A 22,033-nucleotide genomic window follows, 5' to 3' on the forward strand; every position below is an offset into this window, starting at 1 on the left:
TGCAGAATCATCGATTTTTTTCGATAATCCAAATTTACCCAGTATTTCACATGATTCAAGAATAATATGTGAGGGTAGAATAACTGCGGAAGAATGCCAGAACGTTCTCAAAACTTTTCCAACTGCAAAAACGCCAGGCAACGACGGGTTACCCATTGAATTTTATAACACCTTCTGGCCATTACTTAGTGATACTTTGATTAATTCATTTAATGAAGCTTTTATGAAGAAGGAAATGTCCCCCTCTCAGAGACAGACAGTGATTACTCTTATTGAGAAACAGGACAAGGATAGGACTTACTTAGAAAATTGGAGGCCAATATCCTTGACTAACGTCGACGCCAAAATTGCGTCCAAAGTTATAGCGACCCGTATTGTCAAAGTTTTACCCGAAATCATTCATAGCAATCAAACTGGGTACGTTTCAGGTCGCTACATAGGGGAAGCCGCAAGATCAGTTCTAGATATAATGGATTACACGAAAACTTATGAAATCCCTGGATTGCTACTTTTTATAGATTTTGAGAAAGCTTTTGATAGTCTGGAGTGGAATTTTATGTTCAAATGCTTAGAAGTCTTTGGATTTGGATCCAGTCTTACAAGATGGATAGAAACCTTTTACAGTAACATATAACAAGTTGTATTATCAACAATGGAACGCTCTCAGCTAGCTTTGAAATAAATCGAGGTGTAAGGCAGGGAGACCCCCTTTCTCCTTACTTGTTTATCATTGCTATGGATTTACTAGCAGTCGCTATTCGCTCATGTTCAGAAATAGATGGAATCAAAATAGATGAAAAAGAATTCAAAATGGTACAGTATGCAGATGATTTAACAGCTTTTGTGTCGGATATCAGATCTGCTCAATACCTTTTTAAGTTACTTGATCAATTCCAAAAATGTTCTGGCCTAAAGGTGAATTATACAAAAACCGAAGCAATGTGGATTGGCTCTTCCCGTAATAACATCGAAACACCTCTAGCATTGAAATGGCGTAAAACTGTAAAAGCTTTAGGGGTTCACTTTAGTTACAATAACGAAGAATCAGTGCAAAAGAATTTCTACGATAAGCTCAAAGGAATTAAATCTCAGATACGCTTGTGGAGTTGGAGAGGCCTCTCTCTGTTTGGTAAAGTTACAATTATTAAGAGTTTACTACTTCCTAAAGTTTTATACATCTCGTCAATTCTTCCTTCTCCTTTGGAGTTCATAAAGGCCCTTCAATCAATTATATATAATTTTCTTTGGAAGGGTCCTGATAAAATCGCCAGGACAGCAGTAATAAATGATGTTGAATTTGGTGGCCTAAACGTAACTGATTTTACAACGTCAATTATGTCACTCCGACTTTCATGGATTGGAAGATTTCTGAGCGATAATTTTTATCCCTGGAAAGCGTATCGATTACATTTACTAAAACCTTTTGGTGGAGAATTTTTTCTTCATTGTGATTATAATATTAATGACTATAACATTTCCCCAATATTTTATAAGGAGATGTTACACTGGTGGTCAGATTTTCGTTCTAAATTTGATCTTGTAAGTCTACGTGAAACAATCATCTGGAACAATCATAACATTAGAGTAAACGGCAAACCTTTATTCTATTATAATTATAATAGCGCAAATATTATTCTTTTAAGCGACTTAAAATTTGATTTGAGTAACACAGAGTCCTTTAACCTTGCAAAACGTAATGGTTTAAAAGATTCCAACTTTCTGACCTGGACTGGTGTTCGTTGCGCAGTACCAAGTCATCTAAGAATTCGATGCCACGAAATTAAGAAAGATCATGTCAGATCACTGCAATTTAAAATCGGTGATAAAATCTTTGATCCAGCACTTAGCAAGTCTAGGGATTTCTACGGTTTGCTTATATCCAGTAAGGCGACAAAGTCCAGAGGCTTCACAAAGTTGAAATCTAAATTTTCTATTGATGATGTGGAAACAAAAAAGGCCTTCTCATTAATAAGGTCCTGTATCTGCGAGACATATGTGCAATGCTTTCAATTTAAAATACTAAATGACATTTTATTCACAAATTCCCGCCTAGCTAAGATAGGTTTAATACAAAGCGATCTTTGCACTTTTTGCAATACTAGTGCGGAAACAATTGATCACTTATTCTTTTACTGTGTTTACTCACATGCATTTTGGGAAGAATTTGAATCTTATTGGATCGCTACAGCCAAAGAACAAAGGAAACTTGAGTTAAAGACTATTTTAATTGGTGTCACAGATACAAATTGTTCTTTATTTAATTACTTAATCGTTTTAGGTAAGCTACATTTATGGAATTGCCGTAGGAATAACAGTCTTCCTTTTTTCCCTTCGTATAAGGAACTAGTTAAAAGAAAATATGAAACTGAATGTCACATTGCGGCTAAGTTTAATGATAGGAAGATGCTAGAGGCTAAATGGAAACCCATTTTGAATTATAATTTAATAGATACATAGGTGTGTAAGCGAAAAAAAAAAACTGTAAAAAGTAGGGTAAGAATTGCAGTCTAAGGAAGTATTATATAGTAAGTAGAATAAGTAACGTCTTGTAGGTGGTATTGTAAGTAGTGTTCGTCTTGTTTTGTAAAGTAGTGTTCTTCGTGTTGCAATTAAAAAAAAAAAAAAAAAAAAAAAGTTTTCAAAGTTTTGCACGAACTAAGTACGCTATTCACGGTAACGACTTCCTTCGGATTTAACTTCAATCACACACAAACGTATAAGTAAAGAAGTCAGTGTCGCATAACAATCTCAACAACTGCATAAAACACTAAAGGTGACGGCAATCCTATTGTGCCATAGCAAGGGAAATAAAGAAAAATTACCTGAACACAATTCTGTTATTGAAGCGACTGAATACTTCTACCAAAGCCGGAGCCCCATTTTCCTCTTTGTCTTGTTTCCCGCTGTTTTCTTGCGACTCCTCGAAGTCAGAACGCTCGAGGCTAACCGGTTCGCCCGCCTGAATATCTGTCTGATAGAGGCACCACGGGGGAGTCAAAGCTCTTGTTGCTGCTGCAGCAAATGTTTATGTCCAGTCCCTCATCTTCTATATGCTCTGTGGTGCCATCCAGTACAGGAGGTAACGGTTAAATTACTTGTATGGCCGACAGAATAATGGCACGTTCTGGTAAAGGATACCAAGAATTTTGATTTAAAATAGTACGCCGCCCGATGGGTTGGCCTCTTTAAACCTTCTTTGGCTGCATTTCCAAACTTTCTTATGTAATCTAACACCGTGAAAAGTTTATATTTGTGATGCATAACTGAGTGAATATCCTCCACGTCTAGTGTCATGCAACTCAAGGGGTTAAGAGCCTCACATCGATATAATTCCGAGACTTTCTGGAGTTTCTCTTTTTGTTACCCCCTTAAGCACTTCAATTGACGCAACAGTTCTAGATGTCACCTTACCCTTTGGGTCGTTAAGGATTTTTGGTAAGCTGACAACTTCGCTTTTGATAGAATTTTGATTCCTGCGCAATTAATGAAGTGTCGCCGACCAGTCCGATCAATTTCATCATAAATTCTCGTCAACGGACATTCCCGTTCTTGGTTCGTTCAAGTGATTATTTCAGTCCCGTATCTCGCCCCTTAAAATCGCTGATTCCCGTGTTCCGCCGGCATAACATCATTCCCACATCTCGCTCCCTTCTTACACTAAATTCTCGGATCCCGGCCTTTAAATAAGACCAATCCCGGATCCCGAATAGCCATTGGGGACGCTCTTTTTTGACTTCGTGGACTGTTCGATTTAACATGAAATATAAATATCGGTTGATGGGTTTTACCGCTGACTAAAAGTTTATGTTCTAATGCAAGCAATATAGATTTCGGTGTTTTCGTTCCTTCATAAATTTAGACCAATAAATTTAAGGTATTCGATTAAAACATGATCTCTATCGGTGAAACGTCATCTCTGAACAGCTCATACGGCTGGAATTTGATACTCGCCGTTCACTGAGGTCACTGCAGTAGCCAGAATTATAATCGATAGGGGTAAATCATCGTAATCATTCGTGGAGGTCGGCTTTATTTTGATCTTACGACGCAATATCAACGGAGCGGTAAGCATTCTAGCCAGCCGCAACCTTCGTGTTTGAAATAAAAGACCGTAACTGCTGAGCGGCCACTGACGAAAATTGACCAGTTTCATTCTTCTAATGTTTTTATATATCTTTCGCACTGCGAGACTGATCTTATCACTGCGGCAGGAAAAAAATGTACATGTGGTCTGACAACTTTGGTTTATGAATCACTGCTCTAGAGTTTGTCATAAGGGGATTTTATGAGCAACTAGCTGAATTTTACAAACCGTAGCCTTTTGAGCCTCCAAATAGTTACATTGTTGTTTTCATTGTCACCGACTTTAGTTTCGTGCCGCGAAAATTGCGCCAAAACTCTAATTACTTCTACAACACAAGCACTTTTTGCATGTCAATACTGATTAAAAAATTCAATAAAGGTTTTTTTATCACAAGTGTATATTTCTCATGTGACCTCTAACGTAGAAGTCAGCTGCATCTATTTGGGATTGAGCTTTGAAAGGAATAGATGTGCATCTTTACTCATTAAGCTGTAGGGTCTAAAAGTTAATGATTATGCAGAAGAAGAAATGAAATACATCAATTTCATTATTGCCAAAAAGCTCTTGGGTAAGTAATTAGAAATTAAAAAATTACTCAAACTGTAAATACCAGAATGTTGCAATGTTGATTTCCTCACTATTTTGTCTACAAAACATTTCATTATAATTCTCTATGTTACCACTAGTTCCAACATGAGATTTTCTGTTTGGTATTGTTACATGCACTGTTAGTAGTAAAATTGACAATCATTGATTACTTTACATATTAAGACTCTTTTTTAGAGCAAGCGAATAACAGTGGACATTTACTCTGGAAAATTCTGCTTATAAAAGCTTTCATGACTGCTTGTCCCTAATTCCAAACGCTTTTCTTTCATTTGTAAGAACTTCCATGACCTTCTTCTCCATGTCCTCCAAGGAAATGGTGACTTTATCCATTGATGAAAAATCCTGTTTTGAAGCAATAACATTAATAGCGTTGATGTGAATCAAAATTATTCTCCTTACGGTCTGTCATACAGGTCTTGTGATGTTAGTTTGGAGAATTTGGTATTGAATCAACTTTTAATCTCCTAACTGATATTTTTCCTTATTTTCATCGCTTGTCTGCTTGATATTGTATTGATATTGTAAGGAGAAATCCTGTCTTGGTCACCAACAGAAGTAATAGAGTTAATAAAATATCATATAGTACCTTCACAATCACTGTTCCTTGATGATAGAAAAGCTGTATCAAATTTCCTTTTTCTTACAATGCCAGACCTCTTTGATTTGGGAGTAACTGCAACAATATTATGAAGAAAATTTTAAGACAATGTCTCCCTTGTAAAGCTACATGAATCACATTATTATTTGGCAACTATATTTTTTGTTTTACAAGGTGTGTAAGTATTTACCAGACTGAAAAGAGCTATATTGCATGTCAAAATAACATGAATACATGTAGGAAATGCGCTGAATTGAAGTCAAATCTAAATAAGTGTAACTGAAAGAACATTTTAAGAAATCCTCAATTGACCTTACAATTTTCCTAAAGGGACCAAATTATGTATGGCTCCCAACAACATTTTCAATATGCACACAGCTTCATTGCTCAATTATATTACTTTTAATTTTGTTTTGTGTTTGCTACAAAAAAGTTGTATGTCCAGGGAGAAACTGAAAACCAAAACTTTTTTTTGGAAATGTGTTCTTTTCAAAGAGGGATTAAGGCTTAATACACCACTCAAAATTCACTGTCACTCTGAATATACTCTGAAAAATAATGTAAGGCATTTTACAATGAAAAAAGCAAGCAGGACTCAACCAAACTCTCCATGATAGATACATGTACCTGCAAATTGTCCTGGTTGCGTTATCAGGTGATCACACTCCAGTGTCAAGCATTTTTTTTTAACACAAGCTCATCAATGTACTGTTCTTGCATCAAGTATCTGACAGAATCCAGGAAAAACTTGTAATTTATAGTCATACGTAAACAGTACTGCAACAACTGTTAATCAATACTAAAATAAAATTTCACATTACAATCAAGAGTAAAAAAGAATTAACAAAAGATCAAATCATTGTTGAGAACAGTTCAAACCAGTCAATCTTTCTGTTATTAATTACTACATGTAGGAAACTTATAGCTGATTTACCTTTTCTTAAAAAGCTACTACTTTTTGTTATTGCCTTCTGCAACAGTATATATTTGCAAGCTATATCATAAGAAACATATTCAAAAACACACTGTAAATCTTTGAACAAATACTTAAAAGGGGCAAAATATATATTAAGTTGTGTTTACATGCACTTGACTTTGTGCGGTTGTTATTTTCATTAGGCATGCAATACAACACACTTTTCTATCATTTACTACTGACTATTAACTCATGCAAAATGTGAGGAAAAAATGGGGAGATGGAAAATCACAGGCCTGTAAAGCTACAATGACATAGGCTCATCATTACAGGTACAATAAACAATAAATTTTTGACCACCCTCTTTTTCTCAAAATTAGTTTTAACAACTACCTACACTTCTACAGAGCCTCTTCTTATACCACTAGTCAAGGAGGTTGGCTCTGTCTCAAAGAACTTATATAAATGGTCTTAACCCTTCATAAAGAATAAGAGGAAGCTACTTTTGCCAGTTACCATGGTGATATAAGTAACTACTGGGAGAGAGGAACAGGTTTACCTGACAGGGGTCCAGAGGAAATAAGTACAATGGATGTGTGCTCACTGCATGCCTTTGATGATCTGTTGAAACAAAAAAGGCTATGATGACCAAGTATATTCAATGAAACAGCCATTGAAGCCATGACTGTCTAAGGAAGAAAGAATCTTCAGCAGTTTTTGGGAAGCAAGCGAAATACATAGTGACAAATTGTGGTGGAGAGAGATGGAGCAAAATATTCAGAGAGAACTTATAGCTAAAAGCTTCAAAAAGCCTGTGAAAATTACCCTGAAATTCATATTCATTGTCACTTATTGTCCACAATCCACAAAATGAAATCTTTGCAATGCTAATTCATGCAGCTGCATGTAATCCATACAACATTTTAAAGGAATCCTGTTCAGGTAATAACTTTTCAAAACAATTTGGTGTTAATAAGCACATGTAAATTTGTCAAAGACAACATAATTGCGAGAGTGCATAAGGCAAGTGCAATTTGTACATGTGTAGCACTTATTCACAATTTTAACAGCACACTATTTATAATCTGCACTTGTGTTACAACTTTGCACTTGTGCTACATGAAAAATGCACTTGTTCTCAGCTAATAAAAAGTGCATATTTTTTTCATGTATATTATCATGCATTTAATTGTCAAACTGTACTAATGACCACTCACATTGAAATCTTTAAGAATGGAAAGACTTACAAACAAAAGGGATACTTACTTGATAGTCTCAATGAAATTGTTTTCTTCACAGTCTTCCAACACAATAAGAGCCTTCCTCACAGAAGCGCATAACTGTGAAGCTAATGCAATGCTTGATTCCTTCTTAACAGTAAATCCTGATAGTCTCCAGCTTCTTGATGATGATTGTTGTTGAATCTGAACTTTTTGCTGAGGACACATACAGGCATGCTCTCTTTCCACTTTCCTTTTCCTGTAATTACAGTAAGTTGGCCATATTAATACAGCTGTTACACTTGTAAAATTCACCAAACCTGACTACCTATTTATTAACTTACTATTATAATAATACTTACTATTGTCACTTACTATTTAAAAATAGTAAGTGACAAGGAAAAGCTCCTTGTTCACAGATAATTTGTGTTATTTTTTCGTTAGCCACATTGAACAGCTAATGAACAAATTGTGTATTTCTGACAAGTTTGTCCACTACAATAATTGACCTCTCGAGGAAGGCATAATTTGTTTTATTATAATGTTGAATTTAGTAAGGAAGCTAGTTTCAATTTTGCTCAAACATTGAGTAATTTACTTAATGCATGGACTGTCACTTGCAAATTTTGCATACAACTGTATACCAGTGAATGAAAATTATCTGAGTTAGAGATGGGGGTCACCAATGAGTTGGTCAACAGGATAAAAAGTCAGCTCCAGGCTCTGGTAGTATGTACAGTCTTGCATCTTAGGAAAACTGTTTAGTTATGGTATCAGTAATTGACAAAAAGCATACCTTGGGGAGCAACTTCTGCATTCACGTTCTTTTCTTAGCTAATCTCTTATCACTTTTATCAGCTTTTGTCTTTGTTCCAGCTTGATTGTTTTTGTCATTGTAATTAGCACTTGAGCCATCCAGCTTTTATTTGCCTCTTTTTGTTTTGTGGAGGAAATATCTTGTGGCATTTCCTCCATGGCCTGCTTCTTGCCCTCTTCTTTTGCAACCACTGAAGGTTGCCACTTATCACTCTGCATAAACCCACGAGACATAATGGTGCTCTCTGTGCCACCTCTGTCTTTCTTTACATGAACATTACTTTTTCCATTTGATACATGATGATAATAGTGATATGGATGGAGTGGCAGCAGCTGTGTGTGGTTCACATCACCCCATGACATTTGCTTTGCCGGGATAGGCACACCACTCTTCTCCTCATGATTAGTCTTGCTGATGCATAGGTGATAAAGGGATCAAGAGTGAATTAATGTGATTATATGCACATTGTTAGCTGTCATAGCCATGTAAATATGACAAAATTGAAGGTGTGTGTAGACCCCAATTTGAGGCTGGAATTTGCCAATCTTTAGGGCTTGCTGTTGCAGCACCTGGTTAAAACTTGGAATTAGAGGGATTCTGTACTGCATAAGACCATCACATACGTGTAAAACCAAAAGCTCGAGTAATCTCAAAAGTTCTCCTCAAGTGCATGATTGTACTACTAACACTACATAATATTACAAGGGCAACCAGAACAGTCCCAACAGGGATGGAGGAGTGCTTCATTTAGGTTGCAGGATGAGTTGCTCCATCCCATATCCTGTAAGTAAGTACTGTACATTATGTCAGCAGCCAACTTTTGGTTCACATTGAAGCTCTAGGTGTTGACATCAAAAATCCAAAACTTTTCAAATATAAAGTATCAAATATTATCAAATCCTTACAAAACAAGTGCTAAACACATAAAGCAGACAAGTTGCTACAACTAGCCCACTTACTCTGACCTACAACTAGGCAACTAGATTATAAGCAGGGAAAACTATAATTTTGAGAGAACACAAAGTCATGGTATGCAGTTTTCAAAGGCTTGCAAGTTATAAATGTATTCGCTCCTTTTGCAGCTTGTTCCATCAGATAGCACTTAACCCTTTAACTCCCAAGATCTAATTAGCAATTTCTCCTCACTGTCTGCCATACAGTTCTTGTGATGTTAGTTTGGAGAATTTGGTATTGAGTCAACTTATAATCACCTAACTGATATTTTTCTTCATTTTCATTACTTGTCCGCTTGATATTGTATTGATATTGTAAGGAGAAATTCTTTCTTGGTCACTAATGGGAGTAAAAGGGTTAATCAAATATCATACCTTCACAATCATTGTTCCTTGATGATAGAAAATCTGCATCAAATTTCCTTTTTCTAACAATGCCAGGCCTCTTTGATTTAGGAGTATATAACTGCAAAAACATGTTGAAGAAATTTTTAAGACAATGTCTCCCTTGTAAAGCTACATGAATCACATTATTATTTGGCAATTACATTTTTGTTTTGCAAGGTGTGCAAGACTATTCACCATTGATTTGCTTGCAGTTAATTCCATTGCTTAGTACCAGTAGTAATAGTAAAAAATGAATGGATTTTTGACCCAAAGCGCATACCAATTGGCTGGGTAATTTAAAAAAGAAATCCACTGTTAAATTGACAACTTTCCTGGTTTTTTTCCCTCTCTTTTGTTTTGTTTTGTCTTTTTTGAGGGATTAAGGCATAACACACCACTCAAAATTCACTGTCACTCTGAATATACTCTAAAAATAATGTAAGGCATTTTAAAGCAAGCATGACTTAATCAAACTCTACATGATAGATACATGTACCTGTTTATTGTCCTGGTTGCGTTATCAGGCAATTTACTGCACTTCCCAGATCACACTTCAGCGTCAAGCATTTGAACACAAGCTCATCAATGTACTGCTCTTGCATCAAGTATCTGACAGAATCCAGGAAAAACTTGTAAATTTATAGTCATAACAGCACTGCAACAACTGTCAATCAATACTAAAAAAAATTGCACACTACAATCAAGAGCAAAAAAGATTTAATAAAAAGATCAAATCATTGTTGAGAACAGTTCAAACCAGTCAATCTTTGAGTTGTTAATTACTACATTAGTACATCAGAGTGATTGGAATTGTTCCGATGAAGGGCTAACGCTGGAAACGTCAGCTTTTTTATCCTTTACGCTGGCTAATTTACGTTTTCAACTCAGCTGTTAACCCTAAATTACCTACTATACTCTCCCACCGACACAGCACAACAGTTTCTTTACAAACTTACCCCCTTTATTCATTACTGCAGCTGAGTTACCCTATATAAAAAAGCTATTACATACTAAAACTGTACTTTTTGTTATTGCCTTCTGCAACAGTATATATTTGCAAGCTGTATCATAAGAAACATATTCAAAAACACACTGCAAATCAATCTTTGAACCAATATTTAGAAGGGGAAAAATTATATAAGTTGTGCCTACATGTACAGTACATGTACATGTACATGTACATGCCCTTGACTCTGTATGGTTGTTATTTTTGGTAGGCATGCAATACACCACACTTTTCTACCATTAAATTTATTACTGTATAAACCCATGCAAGATGTTAGGAAAAAATGAGAAGAGATGGAAAATCACTGGCCTGTAAAGCTTCAATGATATAGGTTCATCATTACAGGTACAACAAACAATAGATTTTTGACCACTCTCTTTTTCTCAAAATTAGTTTTAACAATACCTACATTTCTGCAGAGCCCCTTCTTTTACTACTGATCAAGGAGGTCAGCTCTGTCTCTTTGTAAAGAAAAATGAATTTTGGAAAGGTAAGTAATGGTGCACATTGTCATGGTAGCTCAATGAACGATCACAAACTTGCAAGTTATGCCACCAACGAGGTTGCTAACATATGCTAGGATTGCTGCAGAATTAGATTACATGCCTGGTTTGCTAGTGTGCAAACTTATCACCTAGAACCTTTCAATAAAACACCTTCATGTCAACAATGTTTGATACAATGCTGAAACAAACATGACTTTGTGGACAAAGCCGTGTCACTCTTTGAATCTTAACAAATCCAAGAGCGTGCCATTCTATTCAAGAGCTGATCGGTTTTGCACCTTATTTCACCTTCAAATTGCGAAATTTGATTCTAGGAAGCTACAATTGAAAGAATGTAATTATCCTGCACCATTACAGCCCACAAGTGCTCTGTTTTGTGAATTGCTAGAGGTAAAGTTTACTCCAGTCATGTAAACTTTATGAATCTTAACGAATCCAAGAGTGTGCCATTCTATTCAAGAGCTGATCGGTTTTGCACCTTATTTCACCTTTAAATTGCGAAAGTTGATTCTAGGAAGCTACAATTGAAAGAATGTAATTATCCTGCGCCATTACAGCCCACAAGTGCTCTGTTTTGCCAATTGCTAGAGGTAAAGTTTACTCCAGTAGTGTAAACTTTACCCGGCGCAAAACAAAGTGCTCTGATTAGTCCATTCAGGTAATATTTACCCCTATCTGGTAAACATTTTCCGTGCATATTGTTTTTGGTAAGGGCACAATGTTTCCAACATGTGTTATAACTGGTTTTAACCCTTAATAAGGAATAAGAGAGGGCTACTTTGGCCAGTTACCATAGTGATATAAGTAACCAGGGAGAAAGGAACAGCTTTACCTGACAGGGGGTCCAGAAGCAATAAATACAATGGGCGTGTGCTTGTTGTATCATCATCCTTCGGTGATCTGTTGAAACAAAATAGGTTATGATGACCAAGCATATTCATTGAAACAGCCACTGAGGCCATGACTGTCTAGGAGAGAAAGAATCTTCCACAGGTTTTGGGAAACGAACACCGCAAAATACATAGTGACAAATATTGGTAGAAAGAAATGGAACAAAATGTTCAAAGAGAATTTACGATAGTTTCTTGGCTCTAAGGCACATGGTTTTTACAAGAAAATTCTTTCCTCGGTTGGAAAGTTAATGCTGAAATTGAGATGCATCTTATAGCCAAGTATTTTTGCACAACAAAATCTTGATATCAAAATTTTAGCAGAACTTATACTGTAGTTAAAAAGACAAGAAAAGGACACTAACTGTTGAGAGAAATTATTAAAAAGAATTAAAAATGAATACTGCTTTTAGAACACTTAAATAAACTTCTATAGAAAAGCAAACAAGTGGAAATTTGCATACGTGCTCAAGAGCACGTGCTCGGTAACACGATATCCAACTCAGGTCTTTTGGTTTGTAGTGTTGCAAGGATTCACACTTTGCTGTCATCAGCAGCCCACCAGAAAACAGGACATGTTGCTGGTTGCATCATTTTCACACCATGGATTCTGAAATGCCATATTCATGGGCAATTTCACGATTGTTGTTGACTGCCTCAGCTTTGGCAACAATTTTCAACTTGAAGTTGAGGTCATATCAGTGATGGTGAGTGCTTAGCATATTTACAATCGAACAAGAAGTCGAAGTTAAACTCTGACTGTTTAGGATGAGAACGCATCAGCTAGTTTTGCAACTGAGTTTTAAATCAGTTGGTTGATGTTTAACCCTTTAACTCCCATGGGTGACCAAGACAGAATTTCTCCTTAAAATATTTATACAATAGCAACTAGATAAGTGATGAGATTAAAGGAAAAGATCAATTTGGGGATAATTACCTGATCCAAAACAAAATTCTCTGAATGAACATTGTAAGAATTGTATGGTTGATGGTAAGGAGAATTACAAATTGGATCTGGGAGTTAAAGGGTTAATAGAATGAAATCAGGATCATTAAATATTCATAATCAGGTGTGAAATTTTAGCCGTGGTTTTTATGTAGATCATTAAATGTGTGACTTTTTCACTTTTATTTACATTTTAACAAAAGAGTTTGCATGCCAGTTGTGTAGGAATAATTGTTCTCAGTTCCATTAAATCCTTTTGTTAACTCTCATCCTTTTGGTGCATCTTATAACCAAGTATTTTCACGTAATTTTCAGTCTGGGATCTTGGCTTGACTAAGTTATTAAGTTTGAGGTGCATCTTAGAACCATATCAAGTTTGCCTTATAACCGAGAAACTATGGAAAAGTTATTGAAACAAAATGTTCAGAGAGAATTTATAGTTAAAAGCTTCAAAAAGCCAGTGAAAATTACCCTTAAGTTTATATTGTCACTTATTGTCCACGATCCACAATGTGAAATCTTCATAATGCTAACTCATGCAGTTGCATGTAATCCATACAACATTTTAAAGGAATCCTGCTCAAGTAATAACTTTTCAAAATCAATTTGGTGATAATAAGCACAAGTAAATTTTTCAAAGACAACATAATTGCAAGAGTGCATAAGGCAAGTGCAATTTGTACATGTGTAGCACTTATTCACAATTTCAACAGCATACTATTTATAATCTACACTTGTGTTACAACTTTGCACTTGTGCTGTGTGAAAAATGCACTTGTTCTCAGCCTATCAGAAGTGTCTAATTTTTTTGTGTTTATTATCATGCATTTAATTGAACTTTATTTGACCACTCACAATGAAGTCTTTAAGAGTGGAAAGACTTACAAACAAAGGGGATACTTACTTGATAGTCTCAATGAAATTGTTTTCTTCACAGTCTTCCAACACAATATGAGCCATCCTCATGGAGGCACATAACTGTGAAGCCGATGCAATGCTTGATTCCTAATGTTAACAGTAAATCCTTATGGCCTCCGGCTTCTTGATGATGATTGTTGTTGAATCTGAACTTTTTGCTGAGGACACATACAGGCCTGCTCCCTTCCCACTTTCCTATTCCTGTAATTAAATTTGGCCATATTAATGCAACACTTTTAAAATTAAATTCACCAAACCTGACTGCGTACTTAAATAGTAGGAAACGCTCCTTGTTCACAATCACTCTTGGTTTTTTTCACGATGGCCATATAGAACTAACAGCTAACATGCAAATGGTGTATTTCTTAAGAGTTTGTCTACGACGATAATCGACCTCTCGAGGAAGGCATGGTTTGTTTACCCACGAAGAGCTTTCTCTCTGTTTAGCACGAGCAAGATTTTTAAAGTAAGAGTACTGAAACTTTTAAAGGATCGTATCGCAGGATGAAATCAAATGATAAAACATACAGACTCACCTCGGCGCTCTTTGCAGTTGTGTCAGAATCCTCACTCTTACTTTCGACCATTGTTTAATTGAAGCGGCAGATTGTGATATGATGTTGGACTTCATCCTCTGAAGGCACTGAAATTCTTAAACCTTTTCGCCTTTTTGCTTTGTACTAAAATACAGCCTGTTGAAAACTCTCGCTCTTCTTGCCAGCGCCATCGCTCGCGACAATCATCCACGTGGTCTTTCTTCCGGGATCTAATAGATATTTTACCCAGTTCTCACCTAATCGTACCATTTTGGTACGCAGGCGAGCCAATATACCCCTGGCGATAACAAACGAGCCTGACTTGGTGCCGAAGCGTACCATGAAGGTACGTCTAGTGATTCACTCTTTCTAAATTCAGTAAAATCTCCAGTGATGTTATTTTGAAGTTACGAGCAGAGGGGCATTTTGTTGCGCATGCGCCAAGAAAATTTGTTCGGCGCGTTCGGCGCCATTTTGATATTTTCAGCGCGCTTTTGCGGGTTTTCAACTGAGCGATCGACACCTTTCTGTGATATTTTTTGGAGAGGGATGGAAGAGTATGACAAGTTTACTACCATTTCTAACTCTGTGGATACTTGTGGAGTTTACTGGCTCTTCGGATGAGGATATTTTAATGATCAAAGTGCGAACAAAACGCGAAAAAAAGTCGAAAACTTGAAGTTTGAGATTTGATTTGCTGACGATCAAGATGTGCACATGAGACTACAAACCTTGAAGGTTAGTCTTAAGATGTTGATGTCTTACTTCTATAAATCACGAAGTGATGTGTGGAGGCGATCGTGAGATATTCGTTACGATAATAGAAGGTAGTTTACAATTTGATCTTATTTTACTTCAACTTTGAAATAAAATTACGTTAAGTTCGAGGTGGCCCCCAAGCTTCAAATCACTTCAAATAACATCTTATCTTCTTTCTCTTTGTTGTCCCATCGGACACAAGGCTTAAAAAAATATTCCAGCTTCAGGATTGAGTTGCTCTTTCTATAACCTTCGGCGAATTCATTTTTGGGAGGTTGAGGTGGATTTTCAAAGTCATGGCTCACAACTGTCTTTGGCCATTTTGCTCTCCAAGTCTGTTGTACTTGGTACGTAGGCATGCGTCTTAACAACGTTTATAGTCTTGCCTCGATCATCTGCGGTTTTATCTAATTTTTTTGCTGTGTTTTGGTGAGAATTTTTCTGATTGCCCTTTTGGGCTTGAAGGGCTAACTAGAGGATAAACTTCGGTAGAACTTGTTTTATCACATGGCCCCCAAATCTCTCACCACTGTCAGTTCATTGTTTATTTATTTAGCCTTCGGTCTAACCAGTTCATTTACCTCAAAAAAATCCGTGGGCTTTGTCTCATGAGTTTAAACTGGTGCCGTTTTCTTCATGTTCATGTGTTATTCGAAACGGATGGCGTCAGCTTCATTCTGTCTTGTTTATTTCAGTAGAATACTTCTGCCATACGAAATGAATTTTGAGTCGAAGTGTACTATAAAACTCGCAGATTAAAATTATCTAACTTTCTCTGGTTCTTAAAACATGAGGTGAGCGATACAATAAATGAATAATTACTCAAGTGGCTGGAACTCTCTTTCTTTAGAATGTGAACTACAGTATTTCTGTCATATTTGAAAACGAATTTCGGGTTAAAATGTCTTCAAACCAGTTTGACTTGTATTTCTCTTTGCCAGATAAGTCTTGATCCTTCAATTTTTATTTCTTAATTGAGACTGATGATTGGAATTAACTATTGTGTTCTCTGCTGTTTAGGGAGATGTGAAGTGACCCCACTACATATGGTCAGTACTATTGACAGAAAGGATAGGTGTGACATTTGCTGTGGCAAGCTGGCATTCAAGAGAATGTCATTAGTACCAGAAGCTTACTACTGGTATAAATTATCAATCTTTTGTTCTCTCCACACAACTTGCCTCAACTAGCTTATGCTATATGCAACTTGTGTTTATACCTTTTTTTGCAACTATAAAATTACCAATAAAGTTTTTTGAAAGTTTTGTCCAAATTTCATGGGAAAACAATATGAGGAGTGATCAGGTGAAATATTGTCCTGTTCCATAACAGTGTTTGAGCTTCCAGGCAGAGCTAAAAATTTCTTAAGCGACTGATTTATGATTTTCTGCCTTAAAATTAGCACAGCCAAACCCCTGGCTTGAAAACTATTAATTTCTGCAAATAGGCATCCAAGCTGATGCCCATTACTGCAGAATATGCAATATCAAAGTCCCCTTTTGACTTAGGTCTCATTTCTCTAAAATCTGATAGATGTAAAGCATCAATTTTCATAAAGAGATCAACAAACCTCTTCACATTAGTTTAATCTGACCTCACTAAGTCTTATTCCTGAAAAGAAAAGGCTTTTTTTTTTTTACCCTCACTGTTAAATATCAGCCTTACTGGTTCTTTGTTGTTTAGCATGTGTAAGAGTCTTTTCAGACCATCAAATTGTCACACAACTCTTGTAATTTAATAGGTTGGAGAATAAGGTTGCAAAGAGTGTATATGATTTTTTTGTGCAGTTGAAATGATAAATGGTAGTGATTTTCACTGGGTAATAATTGATTTAACTATTCATCTTACAACTGGAAGCCCAAAGTAGTACTTGTTTTCTTTCACAATTTCCCCACATCATCGATCATATCTGATGATATTTCCGAGACTAATGATTGAAAAGACTTTATCTTACTCTGATAAAATCCATAAATATTCCTCCATTTCTAACCAGATGGAGCTACCATATCTCTAGCATTAGCATTGTCTTACTTTTCTTTACTCGAAATTGACCTTTTTTATTTTGGTAATCGGCCCTGCCGGTTGGGATTCATGTCAAAAAAAAACTTTTGAAACAAAACATAAACCTCTGTAAACTTTACATTTTTACCAAAATTGGAGGTACACTGCACTAGCAGTACAGTTGAAGCTCTAAAAAACGCTTACAGAAAGGCGAGTACTTCAAATGATCACCGATAACTTGAGATAGCAATGACACGATAAAAGTATACTATCCAATTTTTTTGTACTCTTCGACAGGCCACTTGCAAAATAACATCATCTTCATCGATCGCCCAGACAATCACGAGACAAGACTCGAACAATCTTTTGCATTCTGAAAATAACTTCCTTCCACACATCACACAATAATTTCAAGGATTTGCCGCTTCTATCTACGTTACAGAAGAAAAAATGAGAAGAAAGGTTGTCTCAAATACTCGAACCATTGTTTTTTCCGACGTATTTTACTGCTTCTTTTCTTTCGTGATTCTCGAAAGGGAAACCGACGCAGGCGCATACCAGCGGTTCTCGTATCAAACTAAAATTTACCGGATATGCGCAGCAAAATGCCCCTCTTCTGAAGTTACGGCGATGAAATACGTCAGGCATTTATGGAGTGGCCGTGAGAAGAATAGTACGAGTCAACAAACGGCGCGAAAAGATGACAAGGGTCGCAAGCACATGAGGAAGATATTTTCAGATTGAGTGTTACAATACACAACAAACAAAGTGATAACTTGTGGTTGAAAAACAAGACTATCACCTTTTATGCCGATAAGAACTGTTTTACAAACCTCATCACGTGGAAACGAACACACAGAAAGCTAAAAAATGCAAATTATTTTCAAGTTTCAAATCAGTTCGTCTCATTAGTTTTTAAAACTTTCAGCTGGAGGAATCAGAGTTGAAGAAAAATACCACCAGCACTGGAACTCAAGGAATTCTGCGGACTGCGATCTGGTCGTGTTTAAAAATTCTGTCGGAATGATTTCCAAATTTTTTTTATTCCCAGCAAACTCGCCCCGTTGATTGTTGTTCAGTGTAGATGGTTCAAGTTCTTCTCTCCACGCTGCGCGTGTTTCTCAGTGAAAATGCTTCAGAATCTGACAGTTATTGTTTCGAGTAAACTCCGTCAATTAATTTTCGTCCTCAACAACATCGCTCTTTTCAAGCCAATTATTTGCCACGTATGTGGTGCAAATTGTGTTGACATGCCTGTATTAAGACTACTTTTGTCTTCAACACTTTTTTCGAGTTCCTCAATGAAATCTTTTTTAACTCCCTTTCTGGGAGGTTTTTTAGCTCAAAATACAACGCAAATTTAAGAACTCCGACTCCATCGATTCAACGTCAGCTAATGTCAATGTTTCAGCACTCTTCGACAAACATACAATTTAATAGCGAGTAGGAGTGCTCTCAAGTCTAGTTATGGCGGCAATATTTATCTATACATATATTTTTTTTCCAACCTGTAAACACCAGCTAAACTCAAATAATGAAGTTTTGCACTAAGTCTTGCAGTCATAAAACCTACATTTAATTCATCTTACTGCAACATTCTTTATGGTATCTGGTGATTTCGCCAACGAGTGATTTCGCCAACGTCACGTTCGCCAACGTCTTTGGTCGCTTGGCCAACGCGATGAGTCGCTTGGCCAACGTCCTACTGGTCACTTCGCCAATGTATTAGTTTACTCTAGATAAAAATTTACCATTACTCCTTCTTGCTTCTGTGTGTTGTTTACTTGACTGAGCTGACTTGATTTCTCCGTTCGAACTTAGTTTCCTTCCGTTATTTTGTTCGGACTTAGTTTCCTTCTCTTGTACGCGCAACTTAAAACACAGTGGGCCCACATAAATGCACGGCACGCCACGCGTCACCGGCGCTGTATGTTGCTGAATTTAACTTAGAGCAATAAAGTCGCGTGTGTGCAACCTTTTCCTTAAGTTCTTCTATAAGGTTTATTTGTCGATAAAAGAGATTTATATAATTACCTTTGAGACTTCTAGAACAGAGATTTATATAAATACATTGTAGACTACTACTACTACTAATTCTATAACTCCAGCGCATATTATAACTTCGATCAAGAGTATATAAGTATTACAAGAAACACACGCTTGTATATTACCATATGAATAGACGCGTAAACTCATTGTGTTAAAACTTGTTAATTTTACACTATTGTTCTAAATAAACCAATCCAATGGCTTGAAACTAACTGGTATGATATTTCGATCCTTCGAAGTGTATAAAACACACTAGCATGCGAAGAATGTTCATTTCAATCATACGATTACGACACTCTACGACTCATAACGAATTATCTCGGAAACCTTTATCTCGGAATACTATTAATATCATGATGGCTACTGCGCAGATTTTAAACTGTATTGTTTGTCACGAACTGGTACGGCCTCAGCACCAAGCGGTTCAGTGCGATGGATGTTTTCGCTGGAGCCATCGAATGTGTAACACCGGTAAGTTATATTTACTTATATATACTCTGATACTCTAAATAGTAGAGACCTGGGCCAGGATTATAAGTTGATGGAGGACCTTTACTTTAAGGTACAAGAGCTTGGCCTCCAAAGGGCGTACATGGACGACGATTCCGTTTACAAGTACATCAGGAAGCTAATGGCCCTCCCGTTCCTCCCGTATCCGGAAATCCAACCGATGTTCGACCTACTCGAGGAGCAGGCCCAAACCGACCAGCTGGGGAGACTTTTCCAGTACATCCGACGACAGTGGATTGAGAGTGAAGTATTCACCCCAAGAAACTGGAGCCCGTCCGCACAAATAACGACCTGGAAGGCTGGCATAACGCCCTCAATCGCAGAGCTGGAGGACAATGCGGTTTGCCCTTATACCTTTTGATTGAGTTACTTGATCGGGAGGCAATAACAATAAGGCTGGTCTCTGACAACAAACTGAAACGAATTCAACAACGTACAACAAGAAACATTCAGGCAAAACTATTCGCAAGTTGAGAGAAGTATGAGAACAACGAGAAAACCGCTGCTCAACTATTCAGGACGTTTGAATGGACCAGCGCGCTCTAACTGATCATGAACGAACTGAACTAGCGCGAAGTAAGCTGAGAATCAGAAGGTTTTGTAAATAGGTTTTGACTAAAGCATTTTTTTGAATCAGAAGTTTTGCATTGAAAATATTTTGTGAATCAGAAGGTTTTGTAAATAGGTTTTCCACTAAAATATTTTGCACTTGTAAATATTTATAAAAGTACGTATTGTAATTAAAATGTTGTTGATATTATACTTGTTATATTTTATTTCTGACTCGTTTTGAAGGCTGGAAAACAAACTCTGATTGTTTCTGAAAAATGTTAACTCGTTAATTCACATCGTAACGCATTTTTAAAGTAAAATTTTGAGTTATACATTTTTGGAACACATTTGGAAGCCATCGGAGTTTGTTATTCAACAGTTTTAAATTACCGCGATGTTAGTGCTCACACGCCGGCTTTTTCTGGATCTGTCAAAAATATGCAAATTGTTTGGAAGTCAGCCAAGCGAAACTAGCATTAACTTAAAATTGTTCTGACCCAAGTATCAGCATTACATCCGAAGCATCAGTAAGCACCCTTTTCACTAAGCTATTACTAAGTTATTACTAGATATTTGGCGTTGGCGAAGTGACCAGTAGGACGTTGGCCGAGCGACTCATCGCGTTGGCGAAGCGACCAAAGACGTTGCCGAACGTGACGTTGGCGAAATCACTCGTTGGCGAAATCACCGCAATTCTTCTTTATTATTGAAAGTGCGGTGTTTTGCAAGGTTTTCCAGCCCTGAGAAGAGCCATAAAATGACGAGAATTTTTACGTGTGTTTGATATTTCCAATCAGTTCCTGAACGTCACTCGCCTTTCGCGCCGCCGTTTGACACTAAAAAATCTTTTATTGAAAGACAAGCAATCGCAAATTCTAAAGAACAAACGTGCCAGGTGATACATACAGTGTCAAATGCTACGTCCGTTCGAGCGGACACAATTCGGCGAAGTCTAAATATCAACACAAAGTTGCATCCGCCAAATTCTGCTGTTGGACGGAAATCGAAAGAAATTTCAATAACATGCAATCATGATCGTTCGTACCCTTCGCCAAAAACTTCGGAGAATGCTGCTGTGGACGACGAGTACAGCTGGTATTTGCATTTCAGTGTTTTTAATTCCCCATCAGTGTCCTTTCTCACTAAAATAATAGCCATTTATGCGGAGCAAATGTCCCCCGACTCTTCTTTTCATTTCGGTGCCGGCCCGGAGAGGACTACCAAGAAACCCGACGAGCCGATGGTGCCAAAGATCTCTGTCGTAGCTATGGGGGCCAATGAAGACCTGCAATCCGAAGGAGGTCGTTATTTTCCATCAAGGTCAGCGCTGTCTAGCCAGTGCAACAGTGCTTCAAGTACCACCTCGAATCGTAGATTTCAGTCGGCTGAAAAACAGTTGCATCATATTTATCAGGGAAAAGATGTCTTTCAACGCTCAAAGTACAGGATGTAGATTTCTGATTAGTACGTGGCCTGTCCAGCGAAAGCTTGACAGGACGGGACAAAGACAGTTTTTGAGTCTCAAGTGGCTGCTTAATTTAAGCAGCTATTTTCATTCATTTATAAACCAACCAAAGTTATTCAGCTCACTAAACAATACACTCATTTTCATACGGAGTTTTTGTTTCTCACAAATTTGATGCACCGATTAGCTTTCCAATTAGGATACATGGTAGTTTGTAAGAAAGAAGACTTGCATCATTTTTTTTTCACTGTGTAATAAGTTGGGCTTATGAATTGTTCGAGACATATCAATGAACAACTCTAGCTAAAAGA

The 22,033-nt window shown here is 36.9% G+C and overlaps 1 protein-coding gene, 1 long non-coding RNA gene and 1 pseudogene across 9 annotated transcripts in view; 2 read left to right on the forward strand and 1 right to left on the reverse strand.

The window, feature by feature from the left end:
• LOC149050568 (uncharacterized) overlaps nt 1-22,033 on the forward strand; it is a 195,225-nt pseudogene that overhangs the window by 60,231 nt on the left and 112,961 nt on the right. The gene's annotated exons all lie outside the window — the stretch shown is intronic.
• Nucleotides 4,525-14,802, reverse strand: LOC113667776 (uncharacterized). 6 transcript variants are annotated; one of them, XM_089198158.1, is made up of 7 exons: nt 14,387-14,802; nt 13,837-14,051; nt 11,929-11,996; nt 11,000-11,051; nt 10,081-10,193; nt 5,280-5,366; nt 4,525-5,035 (listed from the first exon to the last, which is right to left on the reverse strand). In XM_089198158.1, exons 2-5 carry the CDS (start codon nt 13,896-13,898, stop codon nt 10,085-10,087), a joined length of 291 nt encoding a protein of 96 aa, XP_089054284.1. In that variant the 5' UTR covers nt 13,899-14,051; nt 14,387-14,802; the 3' UTR covers nt 4,525-5,035; nt 5,280-5,366; nt 10,081-10,084. The 6 variants fall into 6 exon arrangements, with proteins under 6 accessions (XP_089054284.1, XP_089054283.1, XP_089054288.1 ...); XM_089198157.1 differs by lacking the exon at nt 13,837-14,051 and having other exon boundaries at nt 14,387-14,796; XM_089198162.1 differs by lacking the exons at nt 10,081-10,193; nt 11,000-11,051; nt 11,929-11,996; nt 13,837-14,051; nt 14,387-14,802 and adding exons at nt 5,919-6,828; nt 7,474-7,686; nt 8,224-8,651; nt 9,573-9,663.
• Nucleotides 14,805-16,968, forward strand: LOC149050575 (uncharacterized). Of its 2 annotated transcripts, XR_016184215.1 has the most exons (3): nt 14,976-15,124; nt 15,420-15,492; nt 16,166-16,418. It is a non-coding gene; the product is annotated as an uncharacterized LOC149050575 (long non-coding RNA). The 2 variants fall into 2 exon arrangements; XR_016184216.1 differs by lacking the exon at nt 15,420-15,492 and having other exon boundaries at nt 14,805-15,124; nt 16,166-16,968.

Source organism: Pocillopora damicornis, chromosome 2, assembly GCF_964200805.1.
Source record: "Pocillopora damicornis chromosome 2, jaPocDami1.2, whole genome shotgun sequence".
Classification (NCBI taxonomy): Eukaryota; Metazoa; Cnidaria; class Anthozoa; order Scleractinia; family Pocilloporidae; genus Pocillopora; species Pocillopora damicornis.